The sequence below is a fragment of the Suillus clintonianus genome (genome assembly GCF_016758775.1).
Source record: "Suillus clintonianus strain FC179 chromosome Unknown DEU56scaffold_4, whole genome shotgun sequence".
NCBI classification, from domain to species: Eukaryota; Fungi; Basidiomycota; class Agaricomycetes; order Boletales; family Suillaceae; genus Suillus; species Suillus clintonianus.
Genome location: NW_024539228.1, coordinates 32,496 through 58,253, shown reverse-complemented (window position 1 = coordinate 58,253; position 25,758 = coordinate 32,496). Strand labels below are relative to the sequence as shown.

At 48.4% G+C, this 25,758-nt stretch overlaps 12 protein-coding genes and 1 non-coding gene across 13 annotated transcripts; 2 read left to right on the top strand and 11 right to left on the bottom strand.

Moving 5' to 3' along the window:
- Positions 1-2: 2 nt before the first annotated feature.
- On the bottom strand, positions 3-1,716 carry DEU56DRAFT_769152 (NIPSNAP-domain-containing protein). The gene is made up of 9 exons (XM_041351294.1): positions 1,543-1,716; positions 1,391-1,493; positions 1,292-1,337; positions 1,136-1,230; positions 1,011-1,078; positions 790-959; positions 637-738; positions 512-584; positions 3-460 (listed from the first exon to the last, which is right to left on the bottom strand). Exons 1-9 carry the CDS (start codon positions 1,615-1,617, stop codon positions 392-394), a joined length of 801 nt encoding a protein of 266 aa, XP_041214240.1. The 5' UTR covers positions 1,618-1,716; the 3' UTR covers positions 3-391.
- DEU56DRAFT_769149 (uncharacterized protein) lies at positions 1,717-3,851 on the bottom strand. The gene is made up of 6 exons (XM_041351293.1): positions 3,339-3,851; positions 3,154-3,276; positions 2,713-3,096; positions 2,313-2,649; positions 2,110-2,261; positions 1,717-2,053 (listed from the first exon to the last, which is right to left on the bottom strand). Exons 1-6 carry the CDS (start codon positions 3,708-3,710, stop codon positions 1,850-1,852), a joined length of 1,572 nt encoding a protein of 523 aa, XP_041214239.1. The 5' UTR covers positions 3,711-3,851; the 3' UTR covers positions 1,717-1,849.
- A 52-nt stretch (positions 3,852-3,903) lies between these two features.
- On the bottom strand, positions 3,904-4,970 carry DEU56DRAFT_769146 (20S proteasome subunit beta 3). The gene is made up of 5 exons (XM_041351292.1): positions 4,871-4,970; positions 4,695-4,814; positions 4,578-4,642; positions 4,134-4,523; positions 3,904-4,076 (listed from the first exon to the last, which is right to left on the bottom strand). The coding sequence occupies exons 1-5, from the start codon at positions 4,871-4,873 to the stop codon at positions 4,028-4,030; spliced, it is 627 nt and encodes a 208-aa protein (XP_041214238.1). The 5' UTR covers positions 4,874-4,970; the 3' UTR covers positions 3,904-4,027.
- A 15-nt stretch (positions 4,971-4,985) lies between these two features.
- Positions 4,986-6,913, bottom strand: DEU56DRAFT_769145 (mitochondrial carrier domain-containing protein). The gene is made up of 3 exons (XM_041351291.1): positions 6,374-6,913; positions 6,087-6,321; positions 4,986-6,031 (listed from the first exon to the last, which is right to left on the bottom strand). Exons 1-3 carry the CDS (start codon positions 6,758-6,760, stop codon positions 5,190-5,192), a joined length of 1,464 nt encoding a protein of 487 aa, XP_041214237.1. The 5' UTR covers positions 6,761-6,913; the 3' UTR covers positions 4,986-5,189.
- A 5-nt stretch (positions 6,914-6,918) lies between these two features.
- Positions 6,919-8,581, bottom strand: DEU56DRAFT_769143 (uncharacterized protein). Its single transcript, XM_041351290.1, has 4 exons — positions 8,443-8,581; positions 8,042-8,392; positions 7,914-7,984; positions 6,919-7,863 (listed from the first exon to the last, which is right to left on the bottom strand). The coding sequence occupies exons 1-4, from the start codon at positions 8,467-8,469 to the stop codon at positions 7,131-7,133; spliced, it is 1,182 nt and encodes a 393-aa protein (XP_041214236.1). The 5' UTR covers positions 8,470-8,581; the 3' UTR covers positions 6,919-7,130.
- Positions 8,582-9,603: 1,022 nt separating this feature from the next.
- On the bottom strand, positions 9,604-10,831 carry DEU56DRAFT_725212 (UbiA prenyltransferase; the record flags this gene model as incomplete). Its single annotated transcript, XM_041347852.1, has 7 exons — positions 9,604-9,945; positions 10,002-10,038; positions 10,095-10,191; positions 10,239-10,327; positions 10,373-10,493; positions 10,546-10,698; positions 10,747-10,831. 7 exons carry the CDS (start codon positions 10,829-10,831, stop codon positions 9,604-9,606), a joined length of 924 nt encoding a protein of 307 aa, XP_041214235.1.
- Positions 10,832-11,622: 791 nt separating this feature from the next.
- DEU56DRAFT_t28 lies at positions 11,623-11,727 on the bottom strand. The gene has a single exon. It is a non-coding gene; the product is annotated as a tRNA-Met (tRNA).
- Positions 11,728-11,788: 61 nt separating this feature from the next.
- On the top strand, positions 11,789-14,224 carry DEU56DRAFT_769135 (cysteine proteinase). Its single transcript, XM_041351289.1, has 10 exons — positions 11,789-12,154; positions 12,208-12,608; positions 12,667-12,748; positions 12,799-12,828; positions 12,882-12,935; positions 12,987-13,060; positions 13,108-13,166; positions 13,218-13,620; positions 13,671-13,811; positions 13,866-14,224. The coding sequence occupies exons 1-10, from the start codon at positions 11,983-11,985 to the stop codon at positions 14,121-14,123; spliced, it is 1,674 nt and encodes a 557-aa protein (XP_041214234.1). The 5' UTR covers positions 11,789-11,982; the 3' UTR covers positions 14,124-14,224.
- On the bottom strand, positions 14,225-15,016 carry DEU56DRAFT_769132 (uncharacterized protein). The gene is made up of 4 exons (XM_041351288.1): positions 14,851-15,016; positions 14,607-14,799; positions 14,494-14,550; positions 14,225-14,433 (listed from the first exon to the last, which is right to left on the bottom strand). Exons 1-4 carry the CDS (start codon positions 14,859-14,861, stop codon positions 14,278-14,280), a joined length of 417 nt encoding a protein of 138 aa, XP_041214233.1. The 5' UTR covers positions 14,862-15,016; the 3' UTR covers positions 14,225-14,277.
- Positions 15,017-17,212, bottom strand: DEU56DRAFT_769129 (uncharacterized protein). Its single transcript, XM_041351287.1, has 7 exons — positions 16,701-17,212; positions 16,497-16,648; positions 16,375-16,443; positions 15,833-16,316; positions 15,711-15,777; positions 15,574-15,660; positions 15,017-15,514 (listed from the first exon to the last, which is right to left on the bottom strand). Exons 1-7 carry the CDS (start codon positions 17,055-17,057, stop codon positions 15,420-15,422), a joined length of 1,311 nt encoding a protein of 436 aa, XP_041214232.1. The 5' UTR covers positions 17,058-17,212; the 3' UTR covers positions 15,017-15,419.
- Positions 17,213-19,453: 2,241 nt separating this feature from the next.
- DEU56DRAFT_725528 (major facilitator superfamily domain-containing protein) lies at positions 19,454-21,377 on the top strand (the record flags this gene model as incomplete). The annotated part of the gene is made up of 13 exons (XM_041347872.1): positions 19,454-19,491; positions 19,542-19,843; positions 19,893-19,899; positions 19,948-20,006; positions 20,055-20,324; positions 20,401-20,492; positions 20,548-20,574; positions 20,626-20,717; positions 20,771-20,812; positions 20,865-20,866; positions 20,926-21,094; positions 21,151-21,176; positions 21,229-21,377. Coding segments are annotated over 13 exons (1,275 nt in total), but the record flags the coding sequence as incomplete, so codon positions are not given.
- Positions 21,378-21,635: 258 nt separating this feature from the next.
- Positions 21,636-23,305, bottom strand: DEU56DRAFT_725526 (chaperonin 10-like protein; the record flags this gene model as incomplete). Its single annotated transcript, XM_041347871.1, has 11 exons — positions 21,636-21,756; positions 21,810-21,883; positions 21,944-22,030; positions 22,081-22,479; positions 22,535-22,660; positions 22,708-22,808; positions 22,864-22,900; positions 22,955-23,008; positions 23,059-23,075; positions 23,134-23,172; positions 23,233-23,305. 11 exons carry the CDS (start codon positions 23,303-23,305, stop codon positions 21,636-21,638), a joined length of 1,128 nt encoding a protein of 375 aa, XP_041214230.1.
- A 443-nt stretch (positions 23,306-23,748) lies between these two features.
- On the bottom strand, positions 23,749-25,612 carry DEU56DRAFT_769111 (uncharacterized protein). The gene is made up of 11 exons (XM_041351286.1): positions 25,489-25,612; positions 25,326-25,435; positions 25,265-25,275; positions 25,045-25,202; positions 24,890-24,987; positions 24,724-24,839; positions 24,636-24,667; positions 24,525-24,582; positions 24,408-24,466; positions 24,040-24,358; positions 23,749-23,990 (listed from the first exon to the last, which is right to left on the bottom strand). Exons 1-11 carry the CDS (start codon positions 25,525-25,527, stop codon positions 23,938-23,940), a joined length of 1,053 nt encoding a protein of 350 aa, XP_041214229.1. The 5' UTR covers positions 25,528-25,612; the 3' UTR covers positions 23,749-23,937.
- Positions 25,613-25,758: the final 146 nt, after the last annotated feature.

Below are 25,758 nucleotides of genomic sequence, written 5' to 3'. Positions count from 1 at the left end.
GAATTAATTGTCATGACTTGTTCCAGAAACTGGATCCTGTAGCTCTATTCTTGCACATACAAAACCCACGTGCACACGGTCTCAAGACTTTCTTGGTCAACAATGGCTCCGACTCCCGGACACCTTGATGGTCAGCTGTGAATGAAAAATAGCACATCAATCATGGCTCTCTCAAGCAACAGTGATCATGCATAAACAACTACTCGGAATGGGTGACGAGGTATTGTAGGTAATACACTTGAATGACAGTCTTGTCCTTAGTATGGAGTATATAAATAGAACGTGACGGACCCAAGATAAGGATCAGGAGCCTGAGCCTTCGTTCGGATTCGATGAGGAGCATGCTCCAAGTAGACGGAGCGGAACATCACCCGCTCGGCTATATACGCCCTCACTTCAAAGGGCTATAAGAGAGCGGGAGCAGGATGAACGAATCCATGTGCTTCGCAAGTTGGGAAGTCTGTCAATGTGTCACGATAAGCACACTTCACGGAGGGGCTGTTCCACATACCTTGGAAACAGTCTCCGCCCAGCCATCAATCTGCCATGCTTTCTCACGCATCTCTTTCCTTGCCTCGAGACTCCTGGGCAGGAACATTAGTTCTATCTACATGGGGGTTATACAGGTGAACGAACGGGTATTGCCACATATGGTGCACTTGGTGTAATCTTCCAACCTGCGAAAACCAAGCTCCTACTGGCGCAACGAACTTGCGACGAGCTTCGATACCTCTCCGCCTGCACAAGCTTGTAAAAACGACGTCATTTCCAAAGACGACTGAAACTGACCATGCATTCTCCCACTCAAGTAGTGTACCTGGTTTTAACTGGTAGCTCCGAAGCTCAAAGACGCCGCCTTGGGCGTGGGGTGGCGCAGTGGGGAAGAAAGCAAACTCTTGCGTTAGCTGAGTCGACCGCGAAGTAACATAAGGTAGGAGCGCCTTGTACGCCTTGGCGTGCTAGCAAACACCCGATAAGTCGATGCACACTCGAGATTAGGAAATTCGTACTTCTGATGTTCTTATGAGTTCAGTGGTCTTGTCAAAGCCGGCGTAATTCTCGTATTCAAGTATATGAACTTGACGTAGAGCACAACATCAAGACAGGAGAACCATGATATCATTGAAAGACATACCAAAAGTGTCCTGCTGTCCCACTACAGTTTCCCAACTTCCGGTCAATTTAACGTGTAACTCTGGAGCATCCTTTATTCCAGCATAGTACTTCTCCCTGAATAAGTCAATCACATCTCAAAAAACGCCTTCTGAAAGACGAGCTTTTTTTTTCTTACGCTGCGGCTTTATACTCGTCAATCGCCCCCGGAGTAACTCGGTGAACTTGAGGATGCAAGCTGTTAGACAAAGTCTAGAAGCTCGTGTTTGCTTCTCACCCTCGAAGCCGTGAACATATTTCCCCCTAGCAACAATCCTTGAGTGCTGTTGAACCTCGATGTCTCCTGCTTTCTTCGCTTCTGGTGATCCGTGGAGGAGACTCTGTGAGAAACACGTTAGGACAACTGTCGCAACGTTACATGTGCGCTACCTGGACGGATATCGTTCTGCGCGCTCCAGAGAGCGCGACTTTATGAACAGATCTCTTTGCGATGGAAGACAACATAACAAAAGCCAGTTGCAACAAAAATGCGGTGGAGAAGGAAGTGGTTATAGCTAGGCTGAAACGGCACAGGTTGACAAAGTACGTAACAATATACGCTTGACCCCTGACTTTCAACTACGATTAGTAAATATTCGTTCTTAATTCCGCTGAAACAGCCTCAAGCTCCAATGCAAATTGATTTTGCAACATGGATGTACCCACTGAGTGCGATGTCAGAGACAGTACTGGTCTATTATGTTAACCACCGTATCCAAAACTCATAGATCATCCAGTGAGGCGAAGACGGTATATCAACCTGTAGACTCGCTCGAAAGAACCGATGGTTTGTCTCCTGTGACTGCACTTTACATTCTTGCAATTTGCGAGGTGCGGACCTAACGCCACGACGCTCGGTCAATTGGGTTTCTTCGCATATCAACGGATGCGTGGAGACAACCTTGATGAACTAAGTCAGCACAATGAAACCAAGCTGACCAAAGCACATGAGTTCACCCAGTTGACAGCGTCCGTAGAAGATTCGAACACGGCTTGGCGCAAAATGACCACTGTTTCCCTCGTAACAAGAAAGGCAATTTCAAGTGTGGAACTTGCTGAGCCCACGCGTGACAGCATGTCCAGGCTTACGAAGTCACCACGTCGCGCCGCTTATAAACGAGGTCAATCGCCGCACTTCGACACATCGTCATTCAACGTACGAAATGGACTGCGGAATGCAGTGTCCAGGTGGCCGTCGACAGCTTGGGAAGGAGGGAACCGCAAGTAATGATCCACAGCATCCTGGCCCAAAGACTGTATAGTTCGTGATTCCTGCATTACCATGTCCTCGGCTGAGTCACTTTCAGCCTTCATGTTTGATGGTAGTAAATGGATGTTCGTCTGCAGTAAACAAGAAGCGCCGAGGCACGGCGCTTGAGATATATGATGGCCAACAGGGGTCACCGCATCAATTTCGACGAAAGGTAATCTCGATTCTTCTTGAGATAAATGTGGCGCTCTGCTCAAAAGAGTGTCCAGGTATCGAGAAGCTTTGACCTGTGTTTCATAGTGAGTATGACTTTACAACCATGCATAGCAGTGCCAGCAAATTTTACTGACCATATGTATTTTATTACGTTCATCACCTTCCATTCCGACTGTGAATGGTTGACCACCTCCTAGCTCAATACCTTGATCGAACCAAACTTCAGGAATCCGATTATTCAGGATCGTAAAGTAGTTGTCTGCCATCTTCATCTCATCCTCGGATGCGTTCAGATGATGTAAGAGCGCTAAGAAGTCCGAAGCTCCAGTCCGAGGCAGAATTGTGCCATGTCCTAGCCACGCGGACGAAGTATGCACACCGTTGGACGTAACCGCTGTACGTAGTTGAGTAGATAGAACCTCATGTGGAGGCAGAAGGTGTATTGAGTGGTCAGGGGTTCCGAGAGCCCGAGCATGCAGAGTGCGAATAATCTCAGGCATAATAAGGTAGTCGTCATCCTGTAAATGACAAAAGTTCTATTTCAGAACCCGAGCCCGGAAAAGAAACTTAAATACCTGCAGGAAGCAGAAACGAGTGGTAGCCTGTTCGCACGCAACGTATCGAGCTTGAAAGTAGGCATTATGAGGCGAATTGTATATCTTCAACTTTTCGGAAGGGCAACCTGTCTTCACGAAAGTCTGGCAAGACAGAACGACATGAATGAGACGGACAAAACGGCGACCACAAATTCTCCACTCACCCTGTAGGAGATCTCCCTCGGATTGTTGTTCCACACTACAACCTCCGCTATGACATCCTCTAACCATGGACTACAAAGAAGACTGGCAATCTGAACAACATTGGGGAGCCGAGACCAGTTCAAGATGACTGCTGTCACGTCAGGATAGGATTGAGACGCTGAAACCAAGCTAGCTCTTTGAACATTCGATGAGTTACTTTCTCCAACCAAGAAGCTCGCGGCAAGGGGACGATTAGGGATAGCGAGGCCCTCCCAAGGAGTTTGACCTAAGTCAGCCAACACACGGGCGCGTCGACGCGAGAAGAAATGGACGCAGAAGAGCGTAGCACAAGCGACGAGGAGACAACGAAAAACGATCGTCCTACGAGCCATCGACCACGATTGCCACGAAGACGTTGTTCATAGACAAACGTACAAGGCATCTATTAGCGTCATAATTGAGGTTTTGTTGCAGGTCGCCAAAATGTGTGGTTACAAAGCACATTTGCACTTGTCTACGAGTATAAATCATACACATGCATGTCTGTTCCACTCAAACCGAGACCTTACACATCATATACAGACTTGAAGATCAAGAATATTGAGGTCTGAACATCGCCGACTGTGGCGATTCACAAGCATAATTAACTATGCAGGTGGAGCATACGTCTGACTCGGGTCATGTGCATTGTGCAGTGATGTTACAATATCTAGTCCATTCTACCTTTCAGTGTACGCGTAATGATCTTGTCCTTGGTACTGTGAAGTAGAAATGAAGTCAATGGCAGAAAGCAAGCTGGAGCAGGAGGAACTCACATAACATGGACAATTGCTCCCCAACCAGAGTACGCGTCTCTATCGACAGCGTTCAAGAGCGTTTGCGAGATAGTTTCGAATAGATCTTCCGCTTCCAAATCTGGTTCCCAAAGACCCTCTGCAACACCAAACAATTTTGCGCTCGCCGTACCAGCTACCACGAAGTCTTTTGCAAAGTTTAGACATCCTATGAGGTCTGTGGCGGCGATGAAGGGCTTGTAACCTCCGGAAGGCGTTTTCGACAGACCAGCCATGACTGGTTCGATGAAGTAAGGGCCAAACCGATGCTGATAGAGTGTCGAGGAAACTAGATGGGCAAAAGTCTCTGGTTCTATTTCTCTCTCCTCCTTGATCGTATACATGTTGACCCGATAGCGAAAGCGCTCCCGACTAGATGCCACTACGTTAGGCTGCGAGTACTAAGACCAACAACAATCAACTCACAGTGTCGTCACGTCAGAGGCCAATCCAGGCAGGCCAACATATACCCGGTCAGTTACAGGAAATATCTAACAAGCGGTTTCGTTTAGCAGGGTGACACGACGAGGGCAAACGCCATACTCTCTGGTAATTTGAGGATATCCCCAATGCTTGACTCCCCAACCGCAAATCTGAAGCAATGGCGACGCAATCTTTCCCTACCATGGCTATAACGGAGCCACCGTTGTATTCCATGATCGACTGCAGACAGTGTAAATCAGCGCAGTAGAATATGTAGGCTCTGGGAGTTGACTGACCATATTTGCTAGCTCTGGTGGTGATTCTGCTATTTAGTATGAGAGAGACAAGTTACTTTCACTGGCGCGGCCAGTGACGCGTCGCCCGTTTGGTGTTTACATGCCTTTCCTAATCTGGCGTGATAATTCACCAAAGTATATACACTGAACTCCTTCGACGCTGTCTTGCAGGCTTCAGCGCTCAGCTCAGTTCTAATCATTGTAAAAGTAAGGGATACCTAATCTGTTGACAACTAATAATTACAAAAGGCTACGTGCTGAGGAGAGTTATAATTGCTACTGATCATGAGGAGAGAATCATGTATGGAGTAAAGTCTGCCTAAAGTTCTGCCCAATCCCCGTCCATCTCTTGTTGACCTCCGAATGTGGCCAACAATAATACGATAACGCTAACCCCGAGACGCATCTTCATTCCCCGGTATAGTTGTCCAATACCTGTGTTTCTTAGCCATCTGGATCCATCTTGCTTCTCTTCATGAGCATCCTTTTCCTCCGTGCCTTCCACCTGCCGTCTTCTCGATCTTGTCCTCCGCCTGATAGGAAGGTCCGACCTCTCCTCTGACACAATGTGCCACAGCGCGTCCACTACACCATTGTATGGTACAGGACGCGTCTCGACACACGTGCGCAGCGCCTTCGCCGTACTCCGGGTTTGTACTTGTAACCTTCTGCGCACAGTCTCGATAGGCAACGAGATGAGGAGACTTGCCACGGATCCCAGCACTTGAGCAAAAGCCCATGCAACGGGGCTGGTGTCTGGAGCGACGTGTGGACCAAAACCTAGTCGAGGAGCGATAAGCGTAGGCATGAGGATGTGCAGTAGGGGACGAAAGCCATTGTCCAGAATAGTAGGGATAAAGAGTTGCGGATGGAAATAAATGCTTCTGATTCCGCCCTCCTGGGCTATTATCTGCCTTAGTGCATCAAATGGTCCAGTGTACGTCCGGTGGCGTTGCATCGCTGATTGGGCAATTAGGCGTGTCCGAACGAGGTCTAGAGGTGAGAGTAGAAAGCCAGTGATGATATGTGATGCTACTGGCAAAAGTAGTGGTGGACGATATAGTCCAGCGGCTGATGACAAGAACATAGAGTGCATAAGACTGTCCACGAGTGGTTGAACATTGCTGAAAAGCACGTCGTGAACGCAGGATGTGAATAGCCCTGCGGATATCAGCTAAGGTCAGATACAGAATACCACCTGGGAATAATGATTGACCTTTCCATAGTGAAAGCCAGCCTTCTCCGCGGAAGGCGGCGACGCGTTTTACCATGTCCCAAGCGCCATTCATACTACCCACAGGAATGATATATTCGGGGCGTGTTCCGTCTTCCAGCACAGAAGTCCTGACCACATAACCCTGCTCATCAACGGGCTTTGGTGCGGGGTACTTTATGTGTGAACCAGCGGGGTCCGCGAAGTATGACTCGTCTTCGTTCGTAGAATCGCTAAGCTAAGATGAAGCTTACAATGGTATGAATTACACATGTTAGATGCCCACCTACCGTTTCTTCCTCTTCTTCTTCCTCGTGTACCTGGCTAGATGGCGCTGGAGCATCCTTGGGGATCCACTGAATTTGAAGAAGCAGTTTTCCTACTTCCAGTGGCATCACAAGAGCTGTACTTGTGTACTGAAGCAGTGCTGAAGCGACTAGAGAGCGCAGTAGTAAGGACACATTAAGACTGGAAGGTTCGCTGAGGTCTAGCGAAGGAGACAAATCAAAAATTGAATTATGAGCAGGACGAGTGGACCATTGGTAGCTGGTCATTGCAGAACCCGAAGGTGCGACTGCGGGTGCACTTGTGTTCTGCATAGGAGGCGGAGGAGGAACGAATGCCCACGCGGATGAGGGAGGGTTGTAGAGATCACGAAGGGACGGGTTTGAGCTCATCAATGATCATGCAATGTAACCCTCCCGAACTGGGAGAGTCAAAAGCAATCTGTTGCACTTGGCCGGGGGTTGCAAGTCTGAGGCGGTAAGAACACAATTCTGGCTTGGCTGGCTTCTAAAACCTTCACCTATAAAAGCTAGAGTAAGTTAACGGAAGAGTCGGATAATTGCCGCCCCAAGTTCGCTGATTGCCACGTGACCATCCTGGCTAAAGATTATTCATGCGCAATTCGCAAGTATCTAATGCATATGTAGATCTGTGAAGATATAGTACGGTAAGGTGTTCCACTATGTATCAATCATTGTTCGAACTCAAGCAGTTGCAGACTTCTCAAGTCAGAGACAACACGGTCCGGCGACTAGAACTTAGCTATAGACTTGCTGCCCCAACTGATTTTGCAGAAATGCGGACACTCTTCCTTGCACCCGGCGAGGCTGAACCCAAGCGCGCTTTCATTCCGTCCTCCACGTCAGAAAACTCGTCTTCGTCACTGCCGGGCGGTGTGAGTTGCAGTTCCTCGTCACTTTCACTTTCGGACGACTCTTCTTTCTGGTGCGTAATCCCCTTGACCCTTTTCGCAGAGGGTTTCTTAGCTCCCGGCGAGCTCGCTTTCTTCCTCTTCCTTTGCTGTGTCGGCGGCTTCGGATGCCCTTGGTAATGCAAGAACTGATCGAGCCACTCCGCACGAAATCCAACACATCTCATGACGGTGAAGCCAATCACAAGTCGTCCATCGTTGAGTGCCTCTCGAAGACCGTCTTTCGTAAACTCGACGAGGCGAATTTCACCTCCCTTGTCTACAAGCTCGGCGTTCGTTCTTTCGACCCAATTCCTTCCCCACAGGGTCTTCAGGGTCCCATCCACCCAACTTCGCACGACCAGAGGAGGGAGCAGGTCAAGCTGGTGCGGTGTAATTTCGCCCGCACGGGAGGTTTCATATGAACCAAAATATATCCATTCGTTCGCCTTCCCAGACACGACAAGGTCGACTGATCCAGTAACGAGCGTGCCATCATTGAAACGTTTCACGCCAGTAAACACAACACCGTGCTCTCCCGGAACAAGTGGGAGGTGCGGATTCCAGGAACGCTTCAGCGCCATGCTGCGAAGCTTGCTTAGTAGTGGTAGGTTAGGTAGACTCGAGATACGTACTAGGGATATTTATCCGTTTTGTTACGACCTTGCCAGTTGACGAACGTATTTTGGTGACCTCCGCCAAGAGCCTGAAGTAATAACAGGTGTTAGCCCAATTTGATAGATGGGGGAAATCCCGAGCTCACGTTGCTGATTACAGCGCGCTTAAATCCAACATGGAACCTGTGTTCCACGACAACTGGAGGTCCGAGTTGAAGGTGCTCAAGATTCCAGATATCGAATTTGCCGTCTTCACTCTTCACGAACGTAACATGGCTGTTCAGATCTCCTTGTTCTGACTTGATAACCACGGCGATTTTCGTGCTTTCTGGCTCTGGTTTGATGAGACCAGATCCAGAAGCATTGGAATTTTCGGGCTGCGAGGACGCTGTGTCTGGAGGCCCATCTTCAGGCATGGGAAGGTTGGATGCGAAGTTGTCGGCCATGTCTTGGTCATTGTCCTGATGAGATGTAGCTTCAACAGCAGTGCCATTTGGCTGCCCGCAAAGGTCAGCATCAAAATCGAAGTGAAAACACACTCGCATACAGCATCAGATTTTTTGAGTTTTATCATCTTGAAATTGAGCTTTTTGAGCTTTTGAAGATATGATTCAGTAAGTATTACGGATGAGTGGCTTCAAGCTCGTGAGGCTATACACGAACCGTTTGGTCGTCAAGCTGGCGCAAGACGTTCTTTAGTTCATCTTGAAGACCTGAAATTTCAGCAGTCTGAAGGTCTCGCTCGTTCTTGAACCGCTTGCTTTCCTTGCGAAGTTTTTTCAACTCCTTGCCCTGTTCCGCGGCGAGCTTGCGTTTGGCTGTCAGCGCTGCCTTAAGGGCAGCTAACTCTGAATCGAGGCGACACATTTCTTTGACTTCCTTCTTCACTGGGCGAGCACTTTTGCTATTAGTATCGGAATCGGAGTCACTGAGTTTGATTATCTCATTTTGCATTTTGAACGTTGCTGAGCACTGATTAATGATTGGCAAACACCGAGGAAGTTTCCGAGTGACAAGGAGATGGTGCAGAGGCGGCACTAGAAGAGGGCTGAGACAGAATATACAAACACAATGCAAGCTCAGTACAAACGAGTATTTAGCAGGGTTCAGAACCGTCTCACCGTATGTCAGGCCTTGAAAATGGTAGGAACCACCAATGTTCAATATTCAATGGCAAGGGATTACGAAACACCCAGACCATCGGAAGCAATAGTACTACCAGCAATGATATACTTACCAGAGTTGGATGAAATTGTAACGGCGCTCACGCTGCGCTAGTCCCTAACTCGTTCAAATCACCTTCCTTCTAAGACTAACAATATTTGCGGTAATTCTCAGTGGTCAGTCGGCATGCCCAACACAACACAAGTCTTCGACAACCAATACGCATCGCACCAGCAAAATCATTATCAGTCAAACTTCACATAATTTTTTCTCGTTACATACTTGAACTAGGATCAAGATGGCGAGGTGACGAGTGCTTCCCCAAGAAATACAGAATTAGTGAATCCTGAAGGACGTATTTTCTCCAGCTTCGCATGGGATGGATTGCCTATTGTCATCGTCGACGGTCATCGGTTTCCGCTCAAAGGTTGCAAGTTCGTTGTGAGTGAACTTGGGTATACATTCATTGCAATAATACTTGCATACTAGCAGGACCTTCATATGTATAATCAAGTGGCGAGGGATGCGAGTTTGAAGTAGTGGTCTACAAGCAATCCAGCGCATACCATCGCCGCGCCATGGCGACTCGCCTGGAGCACAGAATAATATGAGATTGAGCACATGTGACTATGTCGAGACGCACCATGAATGTCTTCCAGCTATCTTTGGGATCATGTTGGTCAAATGACCATATGTGCCAGAGACAGAGGAGGAACGGCGCGATGACACTTATCAAATAGAACGGGAGGCGCTGGCCGTTCAAGTACCCAGCCCACGAAAGGCACCCAAAGAAGGTCAAGTCAAATAAACTCAATGCAGGACGAATGACTTCGCCCAAACTGACTGCCATGGACTTGACTCCAGCCATCTCGTCGTCTTTCATGTCCTAAGATGGTATAATCAGTACAAACCTCCCAGTGCGAAACGTTTCAGGCGAGTCACCTGACATGCGTAAATGGTGTCGTAAAGACATGTCCAGCTACATATAAAAGTATTGTCAGGGATTCGTAACAGACCGCCGTCCTCCACACTTACCAGCATGACGCAATTGCGATGGTAAGGATGATGTCCCAATTGAACTGGCCCGTCGTTGCAACCCAAGTGAATGGGACGGCCCAGCTGCAAGCGAAGCCTTGAAACCAGATAAGATGGGTGTACTTCTACATTAAAAAACCATACCGAGGAACAAAGAAGGCCAGTACATCCAGCGCTTCATCAGCGGATACGCACCACCACACGCAGGAAGCCCAACAACACCAATTGAGAAACTTAATGTGAGAGAATCTTTGACAATTTTTGAATCCACTACTCACGCTGCGGTGCCAGCAGTCGAAAACATGTAATAAATGGCAGCGACGAGAACAGCCAGAAGAACTGAAGCCTCTGACCTAGAGACAGCTCCTGATGCGATCGGTCGGTCCTTTGAGCGTTCTACTCCATATTGAACAGTGTCCGGAGAGACAGTCAGGACTGAACTGAGACGTACCCACTTTGCGATCGAAGTCGCGGTCAAGCATGTCATTTATGACACATCCCGCGCTGTGCGCCAGTGTGCCCAGCAATGCGTAGAACAGGAAATCCTTTACAACTTCGTTCATGGGCAACGCCACATGATATGCCGCAGACAGGAAACCCCAACCTAGGCATTTATTATAACCAACGAGCAAGTATACCCACGTCATCTTACCAAAGGGCCAAAAAATTAAGTCGCTCCCCACTGGAAACCAATGGAGCCTAGTGAGCTCGAATAACGATCTTGCCTTGGAGGGCATTTGATGAGGACCTTGGGATTATGGGAAGGAGAATAACTAGTGTGGATGATCGGAAATAGTGGCGATGTTCATTTTATACCCCTACGCGAGCGCTTGCTGCGTCTCCTGGACTGACTGCGCTGGCGGATAACCTCTTGAGCAAATTTGCAACAAGAATCTAGGCCCCTTCTTGAACCCCCGATAGCCTATGTTTCCCACAAAGGGAGACGAAGCATAGGTTGGCGTTCTCATGTGAGGGCGCGGAAGATTGGATAAGGCTTAAAATCCAGATCTAAGGGGAGGAGGTGGCTGTACATTCTCATGGCCTCTCGAAGTGCCTCCGCCGGGTCCCCGTCCTTGATTCGAAAGGTAGTTCGAATTTGGTTCGAGTCGACATACTTTTGCCAAACCTTGAACGTAAATGATTGATCGGTGAAGAATACTCGTCTTTGTCTGCCTGCAGTGCGTGATTGTTTGCTCCCCACCGGGCCATTACGCATTGGCATATGGAGTCCAATTGCCAATGACTCGGAGTCTCGGTCGGACACAACTTGGACCAGTGATCCGCGGCGCAGTTTTCACAAAGTTTCCTTCTCGGCCATCAGTGCCTGCCGAGTCCCTGGTGCAAGTGTAAAATCATGATAGAGCGAAGTCGGGATCACGATGTCACCCTTAAGAAAATTGCATACCACTGGGTACCGCGCACTCTGGAATCATCGTTAGAAATAGATCAGAAAAGATGATAACTAAACTAGACCTGAGTGAGACTGGAACATCGGCCGTCACGTTTGCACCAGGGAGAAAAAAAACAGTGCTCGCTGCAAGGTTCGAACTTGCGACCTCAGGATTACCGAGTATAACACTCGTCACACGAAATAGTATGAGACCTGCGCTCTAACCAACTGAGCCAAGCGAGCCCATGATTAAATTTAGAATGTGATTATATAATCAAGGTTAGCGCATTCCCTCCGGCCTTGAGAAAGTTGTGTTTTGACAAGTGTTTGACAAGACACTTTACACTTAGTCTTGATCGCGATTGCACATAACGTTTCTACAGAACACGTTGCTTTGACGAGTCTGTCCTCGCCGCCATTCATTGAGCTCAGCCTCGAGCTGGCTTCGTGCCACAAGTCTTTCGCAATATCTCCCTTCCATCCTTAGCAATTGCTCGGATGAATAGTCGGAAGAGACCAGCCTCAGATTCTCTCCTCCCAATGCGTTCTGCTAAATACCGACGCACAGAAGAGAACCAGGGCATTTGGCATCGTTGGTGTCAACTCGGAGCCGACGTATTCACACTTAGCTACGAAACGGTCCGCCTCGGATACCTGTCCCTCATGAACTGTGAGATTACTTCCATTGCCAGACACGATCGTCCACTGACAACGTGTTAAAAGCCTCCCAAAAGCCAGATGGATCTCAAGCCGTGTCTCAACAGCCGGAAAATCCTAATCACGCCGGCTCTTTACCCTCCCGGGCTACCCACTCAGCCTTGCCACCTCGTCTGCCTATACCAGAAGAGTTCCATAATCACGTAGACTCCCAACCAATGCCAGGCCGTTCACGGCTTTCGTCCTCTTTGCCATCCCGTTCAGAATCATCTAATGCACTCAATGGAAACGCAACCTCACCCTCAACGCTCACCGGACACACCTCAGTCACCCCGGTTCCATCGACATCGAAGGAACACATTCCATGCAGCCAATCCTATGACTTCATAGGAAGCTCCGCACACGGACGAGGGGTGGTGGGAGGCACTCGCCCTCGGCTGGGTCGAGATCATATATACGACCGCGTTGTGAGTGTATAATTAATTCTAACCGGTTTCTTTATCTTACTATGTACCGATTTCATAGCACAAAGCCAAGGTACAAGAAGATAGAAAAAAGGACCGTGAAGAGCTGGTGAAAGATCTCTTTCATTACAAACGTTCTACTGGTCAGCCCGCCAGTGCTTTCTCTTGATGTTCTATCTCTTACCCCGATCAGGATATACCTCAGATTTTGGCGCTTTTAAATGTGCGTCCATTCTGTCTTATCCGTGTCTGCATCTCAATCCCGTGAATTCTTAGCTTTGATTAATTATCAAGCTCGACTGGAAATCCTTGAACGACATGCACTCTCACGTGCGTAATTCTACTTACTTCAGTTTAGCACACTCACGGCGTTGTGCGTAGCTTCACCATCACTGACAGATCTGCGTTCGAAGCAGACCTCACCTGGGCGCTCCCGTAGGCACTCGTTCTCAGATGTGAGCGTCTGCAAACTTCATTTACCACTTTTGCTAAATTGTGCCAGGATGTTGATCCCGACTTCCTAGAACGTGCACTCAGAAAGGCCAAGAAGTCATTTGAGCTGTATGAGCGTCTATTTTGTATGTTTTTACACGCTGAATCAATATTCTGCAGTCCGCCACCCAAACCGTTCTCTCCCTCACATGATCGTCTCCGTCTATCGGCGCGCCACAGAGATGAGGCCATTGAGAAGCGTCTGCGGCCAAAGTTACCCAAAGTTCTCCCTCCTGATGCTGACACGCAAGTCAACGCGCTCCTGTGCAAGAAAGGCGTCATTTCCAAGGTTGCTCGAGAATCTGTCAATGATCGAGATCTATCTCGGTTACTGCCCAGTCAATGGTTGAACGACGAAATTATGAACTTTTATGGTGCGATGATCTTGACGCGCTCGGAGTCCAGCCGCGACCCCACTGCAAAGAGAAAGATGCTGGATGTCCACTATTTCAGCACTTTCTTTTGGCCAAAGCTGAAAAACGAGGGCTATGACCAAGGGCGGCTAGCGAAATGGACAAAGAAGGTTCGTGACTGCCCAGTGACATTGCAGATGCTTTCTTATTATGTATCCAGATTGACATCTTTTCAAAAGATGTCATCCTTATTCCTGTCAACCACAACAATTCTCACTGGACCGGGGCTGCCATCAACTTCCGTCGAAAGCGGATAGAGTCGTATGACAGTATGAATCTTGACCGACATGGAGTTTTCAAGGTGCGTTCACTTGCCCTTAGCGTGCCCAGGAAGGTCCTCATGTTATCCGTCAAGGCCCTGCGGGGTTATCTAGACTCTGAACATAGAAACAAGCGAAAGAAACCCTTTGATTTTACTGGGTGGCAGAATCACAATCCTGAGGACACACCACAACAGGAGAATGGTTATGACTGTGGCGTGTTCACGTGCCAGTTCTTGGAATCCTTGTCCAGAGGGGAGGAAGCATTCCATTTTTCGCAGCGGGACATGGCCTACTTGCGGCGACGGATGATTTGGGAGATTGGCCATGCCAAGTTCCTGGACGGCCCATGACAATGGGTTTCCACGCCTTGCTCTTTTTACATGGTTTTACGATACTCTCTGTATTAGCATTTACTGTGGATACGGAAATGGCGTGACTTGAATGACAAGGAAGGCGCACTGAGCAAGCAATCGATCCGAAGAAACTGTCCATAGTGGGTGATTGTCATCGCCGAAACCACCATACAACGATGAAGAACCAGAACACGAGTACGAGAAATAGGATGTACCATAACCATCGACAACCCTGCCGCTGTGCCATGTTGTTCATCCGACGGAACGTACCAGCTAGGATGCCCGAGGTCTCCGCGAATGCGTCATTCTATTGAGCACATGATAAGTAGGGAACCACTTGATGAGTGGAGCGACAGCATGCACGCACCATCTGGCTGAGTTGCACAGTCGATTCTCGGACTTCGTTTCCAATACCAACGGTGATCTTCGTATCAAACTGATTGAGTTTCCTGGGCAGATGAGACGGGAAGCACCACTTACATCCTTGAGCAGCTTCACCTTAGCTGCCAGGCCCTCCAAAGCCTCGTCGTTCTGACCTTCCAAGTCATCCACGTAGCGGTGGCCTGAAGGCCCTGAGTTTGGGCTGCTATATGGTGACGAGCGTCCCGAGGCTGGAGGTGTGACGCCGAGGAGAGCTGAACGGTCTCGTAGCGCTGTATTTGGTGCTCTGTATCTAAAGCATTAATCAATGAACAGTGCAAAGTAGCTCTCGGGAGTCCCTCACCGTTGGGACATATGATAGTGGTGTGTATAAGACCAGCTCCACGTACGCGTCCCGACGAACGGGCGAAAAAGAACTATGATATTGTAAAGCCCTTTGACCTAACGTTCACAGCCGAGCGAGCTCAGCGCTCAAAGGCGGATCCAATTGACAAAGTACACCAATCCACGTCAACATACTGGTAATGGCAGTACCACCCATTCAGCTTGAGGTATAGAAATCCTTATATATCTATCTATTATAATACCATCGATACATGAAAATATCCACAAAGCACAGGCAGCTCAGAGGGAGGGTAAAAAGCGGATGCCAGAAGAAACACAAGCCTCCAGATCCAGATTGGAGAGCGATGCATTCTACTTGGCATGCGTGAAAATATCTGTAAATACTTATACCTATAAATCAAGAAACTAAAGAACGCGAAGAATGACAATGCGGAGGAGATATGTGATGGATATGTCAATGCGGATGTGATCGTGGCTAGGGCAAGGTGAGATTGGTGTGTCAAATCGAAAGAGTGGCAAATAGCGCTATAGAATACAAGCAAGTCCATGGCTTTGATGTACGCGCATTCATTCGATACTCATCCGGTTTGGGTTCGTACTCATCGCTCCAAGGTTCACGTGTTGAGAGCAACTTCCCTGCGTGTGGGTTTTACTTCTTGCAACTATCAGTATCACATAGGGCATCAGTCAAAGTGATCATGAAAGAAGAAAAAACACTAACTCGATGCCTTCAGTCCCCGCCCGAAATTGCGCATCACCAAGACGGAAAAAATGATCGTGATGACGAGAAGGACGATTGCGATTGCAGCTACCAGTATCATGAGCCGCAGGGAAAATGTTATATATTCAAGAACTCACAAAACGTGGAAAGTGATTTCCAGTACAAGGCGTATTGCGTCTCTCTATACTGAAGAACCCGGAAAAGCTGAAAGGCATAAGCAAATAAGCTCCGTATAGCAACGTTGCTAAGAAAAGCTCACTTTGTATGTGAAATAGACCAGGGCGCCCATACTTCCAAACATAAACGTTCCCATCATCCACTTATTCTCGTGACGCGCAGCAAGGTGACCTTCGATGAGGAGGAGGATCGACAACGGGAGAGCAGCCCAGGTGACGTAGTATTCCCAGTCGTTCTTCTGGAGGACCAGCCATATGAACTGCACGGAGAAGCCGACCCAAAAGAAGATGTCGAACTTGACAAGACATTCGAAGATCTGATACGTGGCATACATTTTCTTGATGCGGCGGTCAGCACCCAGAAACTTGTACACCTTCCAACCGAACTCGTTATAGATTTTCCAGCCAAGAGTGATGTAGGCTATCTCCGCAGCGGATATAACGGCAGGTATAATGTCAGTGAGGACATTCACCGGTACATGTAGGATCCCAGCCGAAGTGGTCGACGAGTTCTTGATTTCGCCAATTTCAATAACGGCGTATAACAGGAAAAGAAGGTTGAATATGCTAAAAACAATGTCTCAGAAATATGTCATTGAAGGGAAGAAGCAAGATATGAGCTCACATGAGAGACAAAAATTGCAGGGTATTACGTGCATACACCGCATCGACCGCCATGACAAGTTGGAAGATGCTGAATTTTAGGATCGTTTCAAATAAAGACGTAAGGGACATTCAAACACGTACTGGGCAAGCGCGAATACGCTGAGATACACTGCCAGTTTCCCCGAGTCATCCTGTAATCGAACAAGCAAGTCGCCTTCAATGGCCAGATCCACTGCAGTCTCGATCACCACAGTAAGGACAAAGAGTCGACATGCCCAGGAGTCAGGAAGAACCTAGATAAAATTTAGCAAAAGGCACCGGTAATTGTGGAATAGCAGTGCAGACTTTTGCCCAAAAACTTCGGTTGTCAATCGCCTTCTCCTGCTTCAGTGTTGGGGGATAGTCATGGTTCGAAGGGTCTGGTTCAGCATCCTCCTCTACAACTTTATCGACCGAGTATGCTCCTTTCTGATCGGTGGAAAAAGAGTGGCCCCGTGAATCAGAATCGTCCAATGGGTTAGTCGAAACAGCAAATGTTTGATGCCGTGAAGTCCTCGAGTACGGCTCCGCATATTGGTCAATGAGGTCACTGAGGTCGTCGTTATAGGAAGACTTGAAGTCGTCTGAAGGGGATGAAATTGGCTGTTGTGAGGATAGGTAGTCTGTTGAGTGGTCCCCATAGGTTGTGAACGGGGGTGACATTGTTGGGAGATGAAAAGAGAGTTAGTTTAAGGAATTGCGAATGAATGGATTTGGATCGTCCTGCGAGCGCGTAGAGATGAAAAGAGTGTGAGATCTGGCCAGTGTCAGAGCTTGGGCGGATGGCAGTGCCGCAATGGAGAAAGCGCTTAACCGAGAATGAAGAATAGTGACCACGCTTTTGTGTTCGCCGCACTGTCTAACCGTGCGAATAATTTCCCTCACACTGTCATCCTCACTCTTCTATCACATGCACGACAATCACAAGATAAAAACAAAGTACCCCGCAAAAGCCCTCCTCTTACGAGCCTGGGATCTTCAAGAGTCTGCTACGACGGACGCGACACGACTTTACGAATAATCTGATTGGCGTAACCTAGTGGGACGCACAGCTCTGCCGCAGTGCATCATGTGCATACCGGAGTCATTATCAGACTACTAAAAATAATGGTCCAGACGGTGCTAGACCTTGATTCCACCCCGGTTCGCGTTCTTCCTCTCCAATACTTGTTTGGAACACCACAAAGATGCAGACTCACGTGTCTCAAATCGCATGTGCACAGAGGTCACCTGGGGCCGTTGAGCGTCACTCATTAAATGAAGTAAGTGTGACGCGCTCTTGGCTTTTGAGCAACGGCATTCCTCGAACCTTGAAAGGAGTCTCCTATCATCTTCCGTGTCGGCATAATGATAGGTGGTAATGAAGAGGAATTCGATCCTGATAACATGCAAAGCTGCGTGCACATGTTATAACGAACGAAGTCGGGCGAGCGTGCGCAAAGTACAGGTTATGCAAACTCACCTTTATGTCGCTCTGATGGAAAAGAGCAAGGAATAAGAATTTTGGACGACTGAATCTTGCGGCTGATAAGATAGAGTTCTCCGCGTGCTGTAAGATCCGCCGACCTCGTGTCCTGCTAGCTAGGCAAGTATGTCGTCGCTACGACTCGGACTCAGAAGGCGATCGACTAGATCTATAGTAAGTGAAAAATTTCCAAGTGTAATCCATACATAATATGCTCAAGTAACTCAGTGAGTCAGTATGAGAATCGCCCGGCACAGTTGGAAGTCGAGTTTGCCTGTTTAGCATTCCCTTCTTTCACTTCGTCACTGAAGAGGCCTCATAATCATTCAGCGCCATATGTTCAACCCTCGGTCCCTCGTTGAGTCCTACCAATGCACGCCGCATCGAGTCAGTCTCATGACCGATTATCCGAGAACTTCAACTTGTAAATTCTCGTATGTAAATACCCGCTCTTTGTAGCAGCATAATTGCTTACTGACTCAACCCCTACTTTTAGAATGACGACACGTACCGCCTCGTACGGCGGTCCGACCTCCAAATTGTAAAGAAAGCCCTTGCTCCTGCTCGGGGACTTGAAATGACCATAGGCCCTAGGCAGCTTCTTGATATGTCGACGCAAATTTTTATGGGAAATCGTATTCTCTGCCAGCTATGGTCACTTTGCGCGCCTCTTCGCGATGTCAGAGTTTCAGCTCCACGTATCACGGGTACGCACCAGTTGCTTGCCCTAGACATGAATTTATGTCATACGCTGATAGATAAAGGAATGCAAGCAGGGAATTCCAAGGAAAATTGACTGCTCGAAGCGAGTTAAACGGCCCGACTGCGACTCCACATAGATTCGAGGGTTCATGCGCTCATCTCTCTACCACCAGTAGAATCTCAGCACCACTTAGCGGGGCTTGAATGTCCCTATGTCTGCCTCAAAGCTACTATAAAATTGCTCTCTGTGAGTGAGGGTCTTTCTCCGAGCATCCTCATGGCTTCTCCGCAGTCGCAAGCCACTGACTCCCACCCAGAATCAATCTCACTTCCCGATCGCTGTTGGTACCCATCCAATGAGCTGCCTGTCACTCCATCATTTTTATCACATGAGGCTCGCCATGGTCAATCACTTGGCGTGAACATTGTAGTCGAGGCTCGAGTGTTGACCGAGTCTTCTTCGAAGACCTCTAGCCTTGGCGCCACTTTCAAACCAATCCTTACGCAATTCTCCCATCCTGGTCCGGATGATCACGGAAACGCTTCCTCTCCTGAATTCTTAACCAGGACCCCCTCGACAGCTACGTGTGTGGACGTTTTCCCCGCTGATGCGCGGATTCGCAAAAATTCATTCGATAAGGAGGCAGAGGTGTTGACACCTGGCCTTGAATTCGAGCATTTGACTCGAAGATTATTAACTACCTACTTCATATATTTTGTTTGCGGATGGGGTGATGGAGGTTAGTCCACATTTTAAGTTTGAAAGTTCGCGCTCATCGAACTCTTCAGTCACCGCTACTGTCCTGCCCTGTATGTTGATTTCCGTTTTACTCTTGGTACTTTGTTCAGCGTTGTTCCATCAGCTTTTGAGAATGACTTTGGTTTGAGCTATGTGACGTGCGCCTTGTTGTTTACGGGCAGTACGGTCGGGTAAGCTTCTCTCGAAAAAGTATACATAAATACCGACAACTATCCCCTAGGTTTGTGATCGGTACCATCCTGCTTGAACGGATCGTCAAGTTTCTGGGTCAATTTTATCCATCTTTGGGTCAAAACACTTGTCTCCCTGCCGTTCCATTTTTCCATCGCCTGTTCACCAAGAATGTCTCGGCAGCTCCCCCTTGCGGTGTCGGATATTCACCCACAAAAGCACGATTTTTCTCGCTCGTCCTTGGAGGTCTCCTTCATCCTCTGTTTTTTATTGTAATGGGCACCGCTCGTAATTATCCAGCGTTACTTTTGGCATATACTATTGCCGCATTCGCTCGCGCTTTCTGGACCGGTAAGCACTTATTCTGATCGTAATTTGTTTTACTTACACGTTTGCTTAGCATCATCGTGAGCATTGCGCGCGCTTTGGTATGTTTCTGCACTAATAAATCGCAGGAATTTTTATGTTGTGTCCACACCCAAGAAGCCCCTTGGGGTTTTACTGGGATGTTGGTGTGAGCAGCGAAGTGTGTCTATATAATGCTGCTGCTCATAACTTTCAGGCATTGGGTCATTCTCAGCTCCTCTTGTGTGCCAAACGCTCATGGCAAAGGGAATTCCCTGGAAGCATTTTTATCTTGGCTCCTTGGTTATTTCGGCAATCGCTTTGATTTTGACCATCTTTTCTTTTCGTCCGACGCGCAACGAGTTTCTGGCAGACCGCAAGGCCGCACTCGACGTCATGCAAATTACGCCGAGTACTTGCAGCCCTAGGGCTGACACGATTATAGAATCGCCCCATGAAGAGAAATTCCGAGATTCTTCTGCGCGCCGTGTCGATGCCCAGGCCCCACCTAACAGTGCGGTAGTTATTGCTGCACATCATCTACAATACTGACCTACTCCTAGCTCTCCTCCTGGCTTTGTCAATGCCATATCAATGGGCCTTTTCGTTGTTCGCATTTATTTACAGCGGTAGCGAGACCACTTTTCAAGGATTTGTGAGTGTCCATTCGGACTTGAGCACTGGACAGAATCTTGAAGGAATTCTCGCAGATCGTTACATATCTCCTCACCAATCGGGTGTGTTTCTGTTTACTTTGTTGCTATTGTCCCTTTTTGAAGATGCATCAGGGTTCTAGCCCGAATACTGTCGGGTACGTCAGCAGCGGCTTTTGGGGAGGCATGGCAGCTGGCAGATTTTTGTGGGGCTATTATTGTACTGGGTCGGTCGCAGTGCATCGTCATGACCTTGTCTAATTTTTAATGTGTGCCGCAGCTTGACCTTCACCCAACGCAAACACATTATTCATGCATGCACGTCCGTAACTCCGTTTATGATTTTCTGACGATTACTGACTGCTAGCATTCAGAGGTTCGTTGATGAGGACCTGCTCCTCAAACTGACAATCCTGACTTGATAATAATATCCAGGCGTTGCTTTCCTCATGACCATCCTTATTTGGTTTGTTAACTCGACAATCGAGAACGCACTTTCATCCGCCGTCGTGGGTTTGATGTTTGGACCTATATTCCCCGGTACACTAGGCCTTTGTAACGATGTCCTGCCGAGAGACGTACACATGGTTTCAATGGCTATTCTGTGGGTGGCCTCATCGTAGCATTCCAGACATGGCTGACTGTGACCTTCCATTCTAGCACTGCCGTTGCTAGCGCGGGAAGTGGTGCGTTGTTCAACTTGGGCCATACTCTTTCAGGCTAACCGAAGTGTATAAGCCTTACTCCCCCTCATGACCGGTTTAATTTCGAACATGGATGGCATGAGAGTCTTCTGCTACGTGACGGTCTCTCAAACTGTCGCCATGTTCGTCCTTTGGCTCTTCTTCCCCTTGTCTCCACCTGTGCGCGTTTCAAGTCCCGCTTGAACCTAGAGAAACCACCCAGCAACAACATAGACAGAAAGCGAATGTTTTCTAGAGGAATGAACTAGATATTTAGATTTGGACGTCAATTTTTGGTCATTGAATGGTGTGTATTTACATAGTGTAAGGACGGAGCAGTGGAAGCAATTTGTGTCGATGTCATGTACCAACCCCACTTGGATCCACTTTTACTGCAATCAAAATAACAACAAGGACAAAAAAGAATCCTTCAGGCCGCACCTGGGTGTGACGCCGTGGTTTTCAAAACTCGTTGATGTCGACATCAGGTCCGGAGATCATGACCTTGATGACCCCCTTGCCATCGGGGCTCTTGCCGGTGCGAGTAATTTCAAACGCCTCACCTGCCTGAGTGAAGGGGAAGCTATCGGAACCATTAGCACAACAATTGGATAGCAATTAAAACAGTGGGCATACCGGTGCGACACAAGGGGTTTGACGTCGACCTTGCCTGATGCAGCAAGGGCAATAGCGAGAGGGTAGTCGCCGGGCTTCACAAGACAGAGATCAGACATTGTTACAGAGAAGACAATGATAAAAAATGTGCTTACTCCATACCGGAAGGAGCCTATAAGGACGAGCTCCTTGCAAATGACAACAAGCATGTCAATAGTGACATCGAGGTTGCCTAAGCCGACCTAAACATAATCAATCAGGCGGCCTTTAAATGCTGCGGATTTCGACCTACTTGGATGAAGGTACCACCACTCTTGGTGATCCGGATACCAGTCTGAATAGAGACCTCTGCGCCAGAAGCATCCAAAACCAAGTCAATCGCCCGAGGTCCATGCTCAGCGATGCCGAGCTTCTCCTTCATCGCCTGGGCATTGCGCACAGAGAACGCGACTCCAGACTCGTCCTTATCCATAGGAGGAGGTAGGAAGATGTCTGTTGCAGCGTATGCTTTGGCAAATTCGAGGCGGCCAGGAATGATGTCAACAGCGATGACACGGGAAGCGCCTAGAGCTTTCGCGACGGCCATGCAGAGAAGCCCAACTGGTCCACAACCAAAGACGGCGACGGACTGGTTTGACCGCATAGCACCGAGCTTCGAGACGGCATGAACTGCCACGGACAGAGGTTCCATCTAGGGCAGAATTGAATGACAGTAAATAAAATATGTAGTGTGGTCGATCACTTACCATTGCTCCATCCTCAAGACTGAGGTTTGGTGGAAGTAGGTAAGCGAAATCGGACGGGAGGCGGTAGTAACGAGCGAGAGTGCCGTCCGTGGGAGGAGTGGCAGCACAGATGAGGTCTGGGCAAAGCTGCTCGGGAGTTAGGAAATAAAAGTGGGGCACAAGACCATACTCACCTGGTAGCGACCTTCCTTGCAAGCTTCGCACTTGCGGCATGCTGCGGCAGGTTCCATAGCCACTCGGTCACCCACTTTGACATTGGTCACGCTGGAACCAACTAAAGACGAGGGCTGTGATAAACGATTATTCTGAAAGGTGAGTTATAGACTTACCTTTCGAGACCACGCCTGCTGACTCGTGACCCAACACCTGATAGCTATAATGATGAGGCTTGGTCGTGAGTTTCAACAGAAACCGACTGACCATGGGCTTCTCTACAATAAAATTACCGATTCTTCCATGGAGAAGAAAGTGCACCTTGAGGAAATGACTTGTTGTTCTGGGTCAGAAAACAGATAGGGGCGTACGTCTGAGCCACAAATTCCTTGTCATCACCGCGAATGAGCCTTGGGAGAAAGGATAAAGAGGCTCTGTGAACGCACCGGTCTTCTTCACTTCCACGAGGACCTCATTGGCATCAACTTCGCAAGATAGAGTAATCAAATAAGTGTGAAGGGACCGGCATTCAAAGATAGACTCACTCTCTGGAACGGGCTTTTGCTGGATCTCAACATCCAGGATCCCCTTGAGCACGAATGATGGGTTGTCACACATAATAAGTAAAATAGCCTGTGGGGATTGGGGGCAGGATGGGGAAGATAGATGGGGAAGATAACTGGTTTGCAGGCTCACCTTTAAAATAAACAGTAGCGCTGGGGTGAACCGGACCGCAGGCTTCTGTGCTAGAAGCCTAGATCTGCCAAGACCCCGATGACAGGGAATGGGGAGGAATGGGGTGAGTACTGAGTACTGAATTGTTAGCTGGTGACCACAATCATCTACAGTCTTTGAGACCATATCAATGAATGCATGTCACGGCCTAGCGCTCCAAAAATCTTCCTAGGCAGACCAAATATAAGGAAGACAGTCGTTCGGGTACTGTGTCCAAGTTGGAAACATCAGGAATGCCTTAGGGCCTAGGCACTAGGCCTTTAATCGTGACCCAGCCTCGATGTCGACTCATCAACTAAGAGGTACTGACGTCCAACAATTTCAACAATCGACTTGTATAATGCAACAACAACACTGTCAGCGTAGAGTAATACAAATTAGTAGGGTATCATAACCTTGCTTTCATAGACATGATACAGCATGGCTAGAATGGTTCGTGTATGCGCAGCAGTATACAGGAAGTACTCGCCCATGCAGATAAATGGCAAAATCGGAAAAAGCGAACTGTCGTATAATCAGCCGTCGGTATCGGTTGACGACCCGGTCTCGTCTCCTTCGACGTCTGGCACTTTTAGTTGATTAGTGGAAACTAAGACGTGATGAAGCATTGAACCTACCAACAAGATAGCTCACAGCAGGCGGCGGCGGCGGTGGCAGGGGTAGTAATCTTGGGGGACTCGGTCGCTTCTGCTGGGCAGCCAACCCACCCCTACCTGTCCCAGTCTTGCTACCCTTGGGACGCCCCCGTTTCGGCGGACCTGTACCTGCAGCGCTCCTCGCTGATATCGCGGACGATGTTGACGCAATGGGTGTGCCGACAGATGACTGAGAACCTGGTGTGGAAGAGCGATCGCGCTCGAGGAAAGAGGCAGTAGACGATGAACGAAGTTTAGATGGGACTTTGGATTGTGAAGACGATGAAGGCACTTGAAGAGTCTGCTTAAAGCCGAGTAAGAAGGGATAAAACGATAAAAAGGACTCGCACGTTGCTTGCAGTCGTGCCGCTGCTGTCAGGGTCTGCTTTGAGGCGAGACACCGGTGAACCTGTCAGAGTCAGAGTGTGAGATCACGAGAAGACGGTCAAAGAACAGCACAGTTTTACCTGCTGTTTTGAGTTTCTTCGTGGGCTTTTTCGTTGGTGATGTCTGAGGTGATATGGGCTAGAGCAATGAAAATTCAGATCGGGGTCAAACAGGAGTTGCGTTATCCCTACTCGTTTTCGCTTCAGATTGAAGTCTGCATCATCTGCGGTAAATTTGTCAAAACACCCCCTCGTCAGTAAAAAAGTAGGAAAATGTTACCTGCTCGCTTTCCTTTACCCTTTACCTTGCCCTTGCCATTCAGGTTATCATCTGAAACATTGCCGTTTTCTGAACCTGGGTATGGAGACGCTGACCGGCCAGGTTCAATAGGAATCCTGAAGAACTTGTGAACACGTTTCGTTCTCAACATTTGCTTGTAGCTCACTTTGCCTTGAGATTTGTCCCGCGAGGAGCCCCACGCCTGCTTCCAGTCCCTATCCCCATACATTTACTCAGGTGTGGGGCAAATCTATTGGAAGCGACCTAGAATGATGGCTCAGTTTGACAAATGGCATGCAATGAGCTATGAGCTCAGCTCACTTGATGCTTGCAGACCATGCATTCAAAGAGAATGTTGCCGTCGGATTTACTTCCGTTCGGAGTGTTGGTTCCAGTGCTTGAAGCCGTCTTTCCTCCGACATCGCCGTGGATGATGGAATGCGCTTGCGAGGTTACAATCTGGGCACCATTTGGATGGACTAGATATGCGGAGGATGACATGTCACAAACAGTAAACGACGGACGAGGGATGCCAACATACCCATACCGCACCTGCCGAAAGGTCAGCGGGCATTCGCACTGGTAATGCACTAATGACGCACCGAGTGTGACATATACGACAAACCGCTCTACTACGCAAAAGCTGGTGGTGCGCCTGTAGTGCCGCATCCATTGTCAGGTCATCCAACATGGCTGAGAAGATCTTGGACGTCTGGTGCATGGGTTAGCGCTACCGCGCTACTAACACACAGTCGGATGGCTTACAATGGCTGCTATAGCATCTTCGCGCTCTGACTTCGACATGATACGTGTCGGAGACTATGATGCCTTCAAGAAGTACAGTAACTGAGTAAGTAGGGCTTGTTCACCGTTACCAAATGGATGATGCTGTTGAACGGAAAGCCAATTCGATCATAAGCCACGTGACGTGGTTAGCTCCATTGTCATTATTCGCTAGCTTGAAATAACTGATCATGCACTGAGAATCCGACATAACTTGGACGCTCCTTGTTCCGACCCTCAACAATGTTCAGT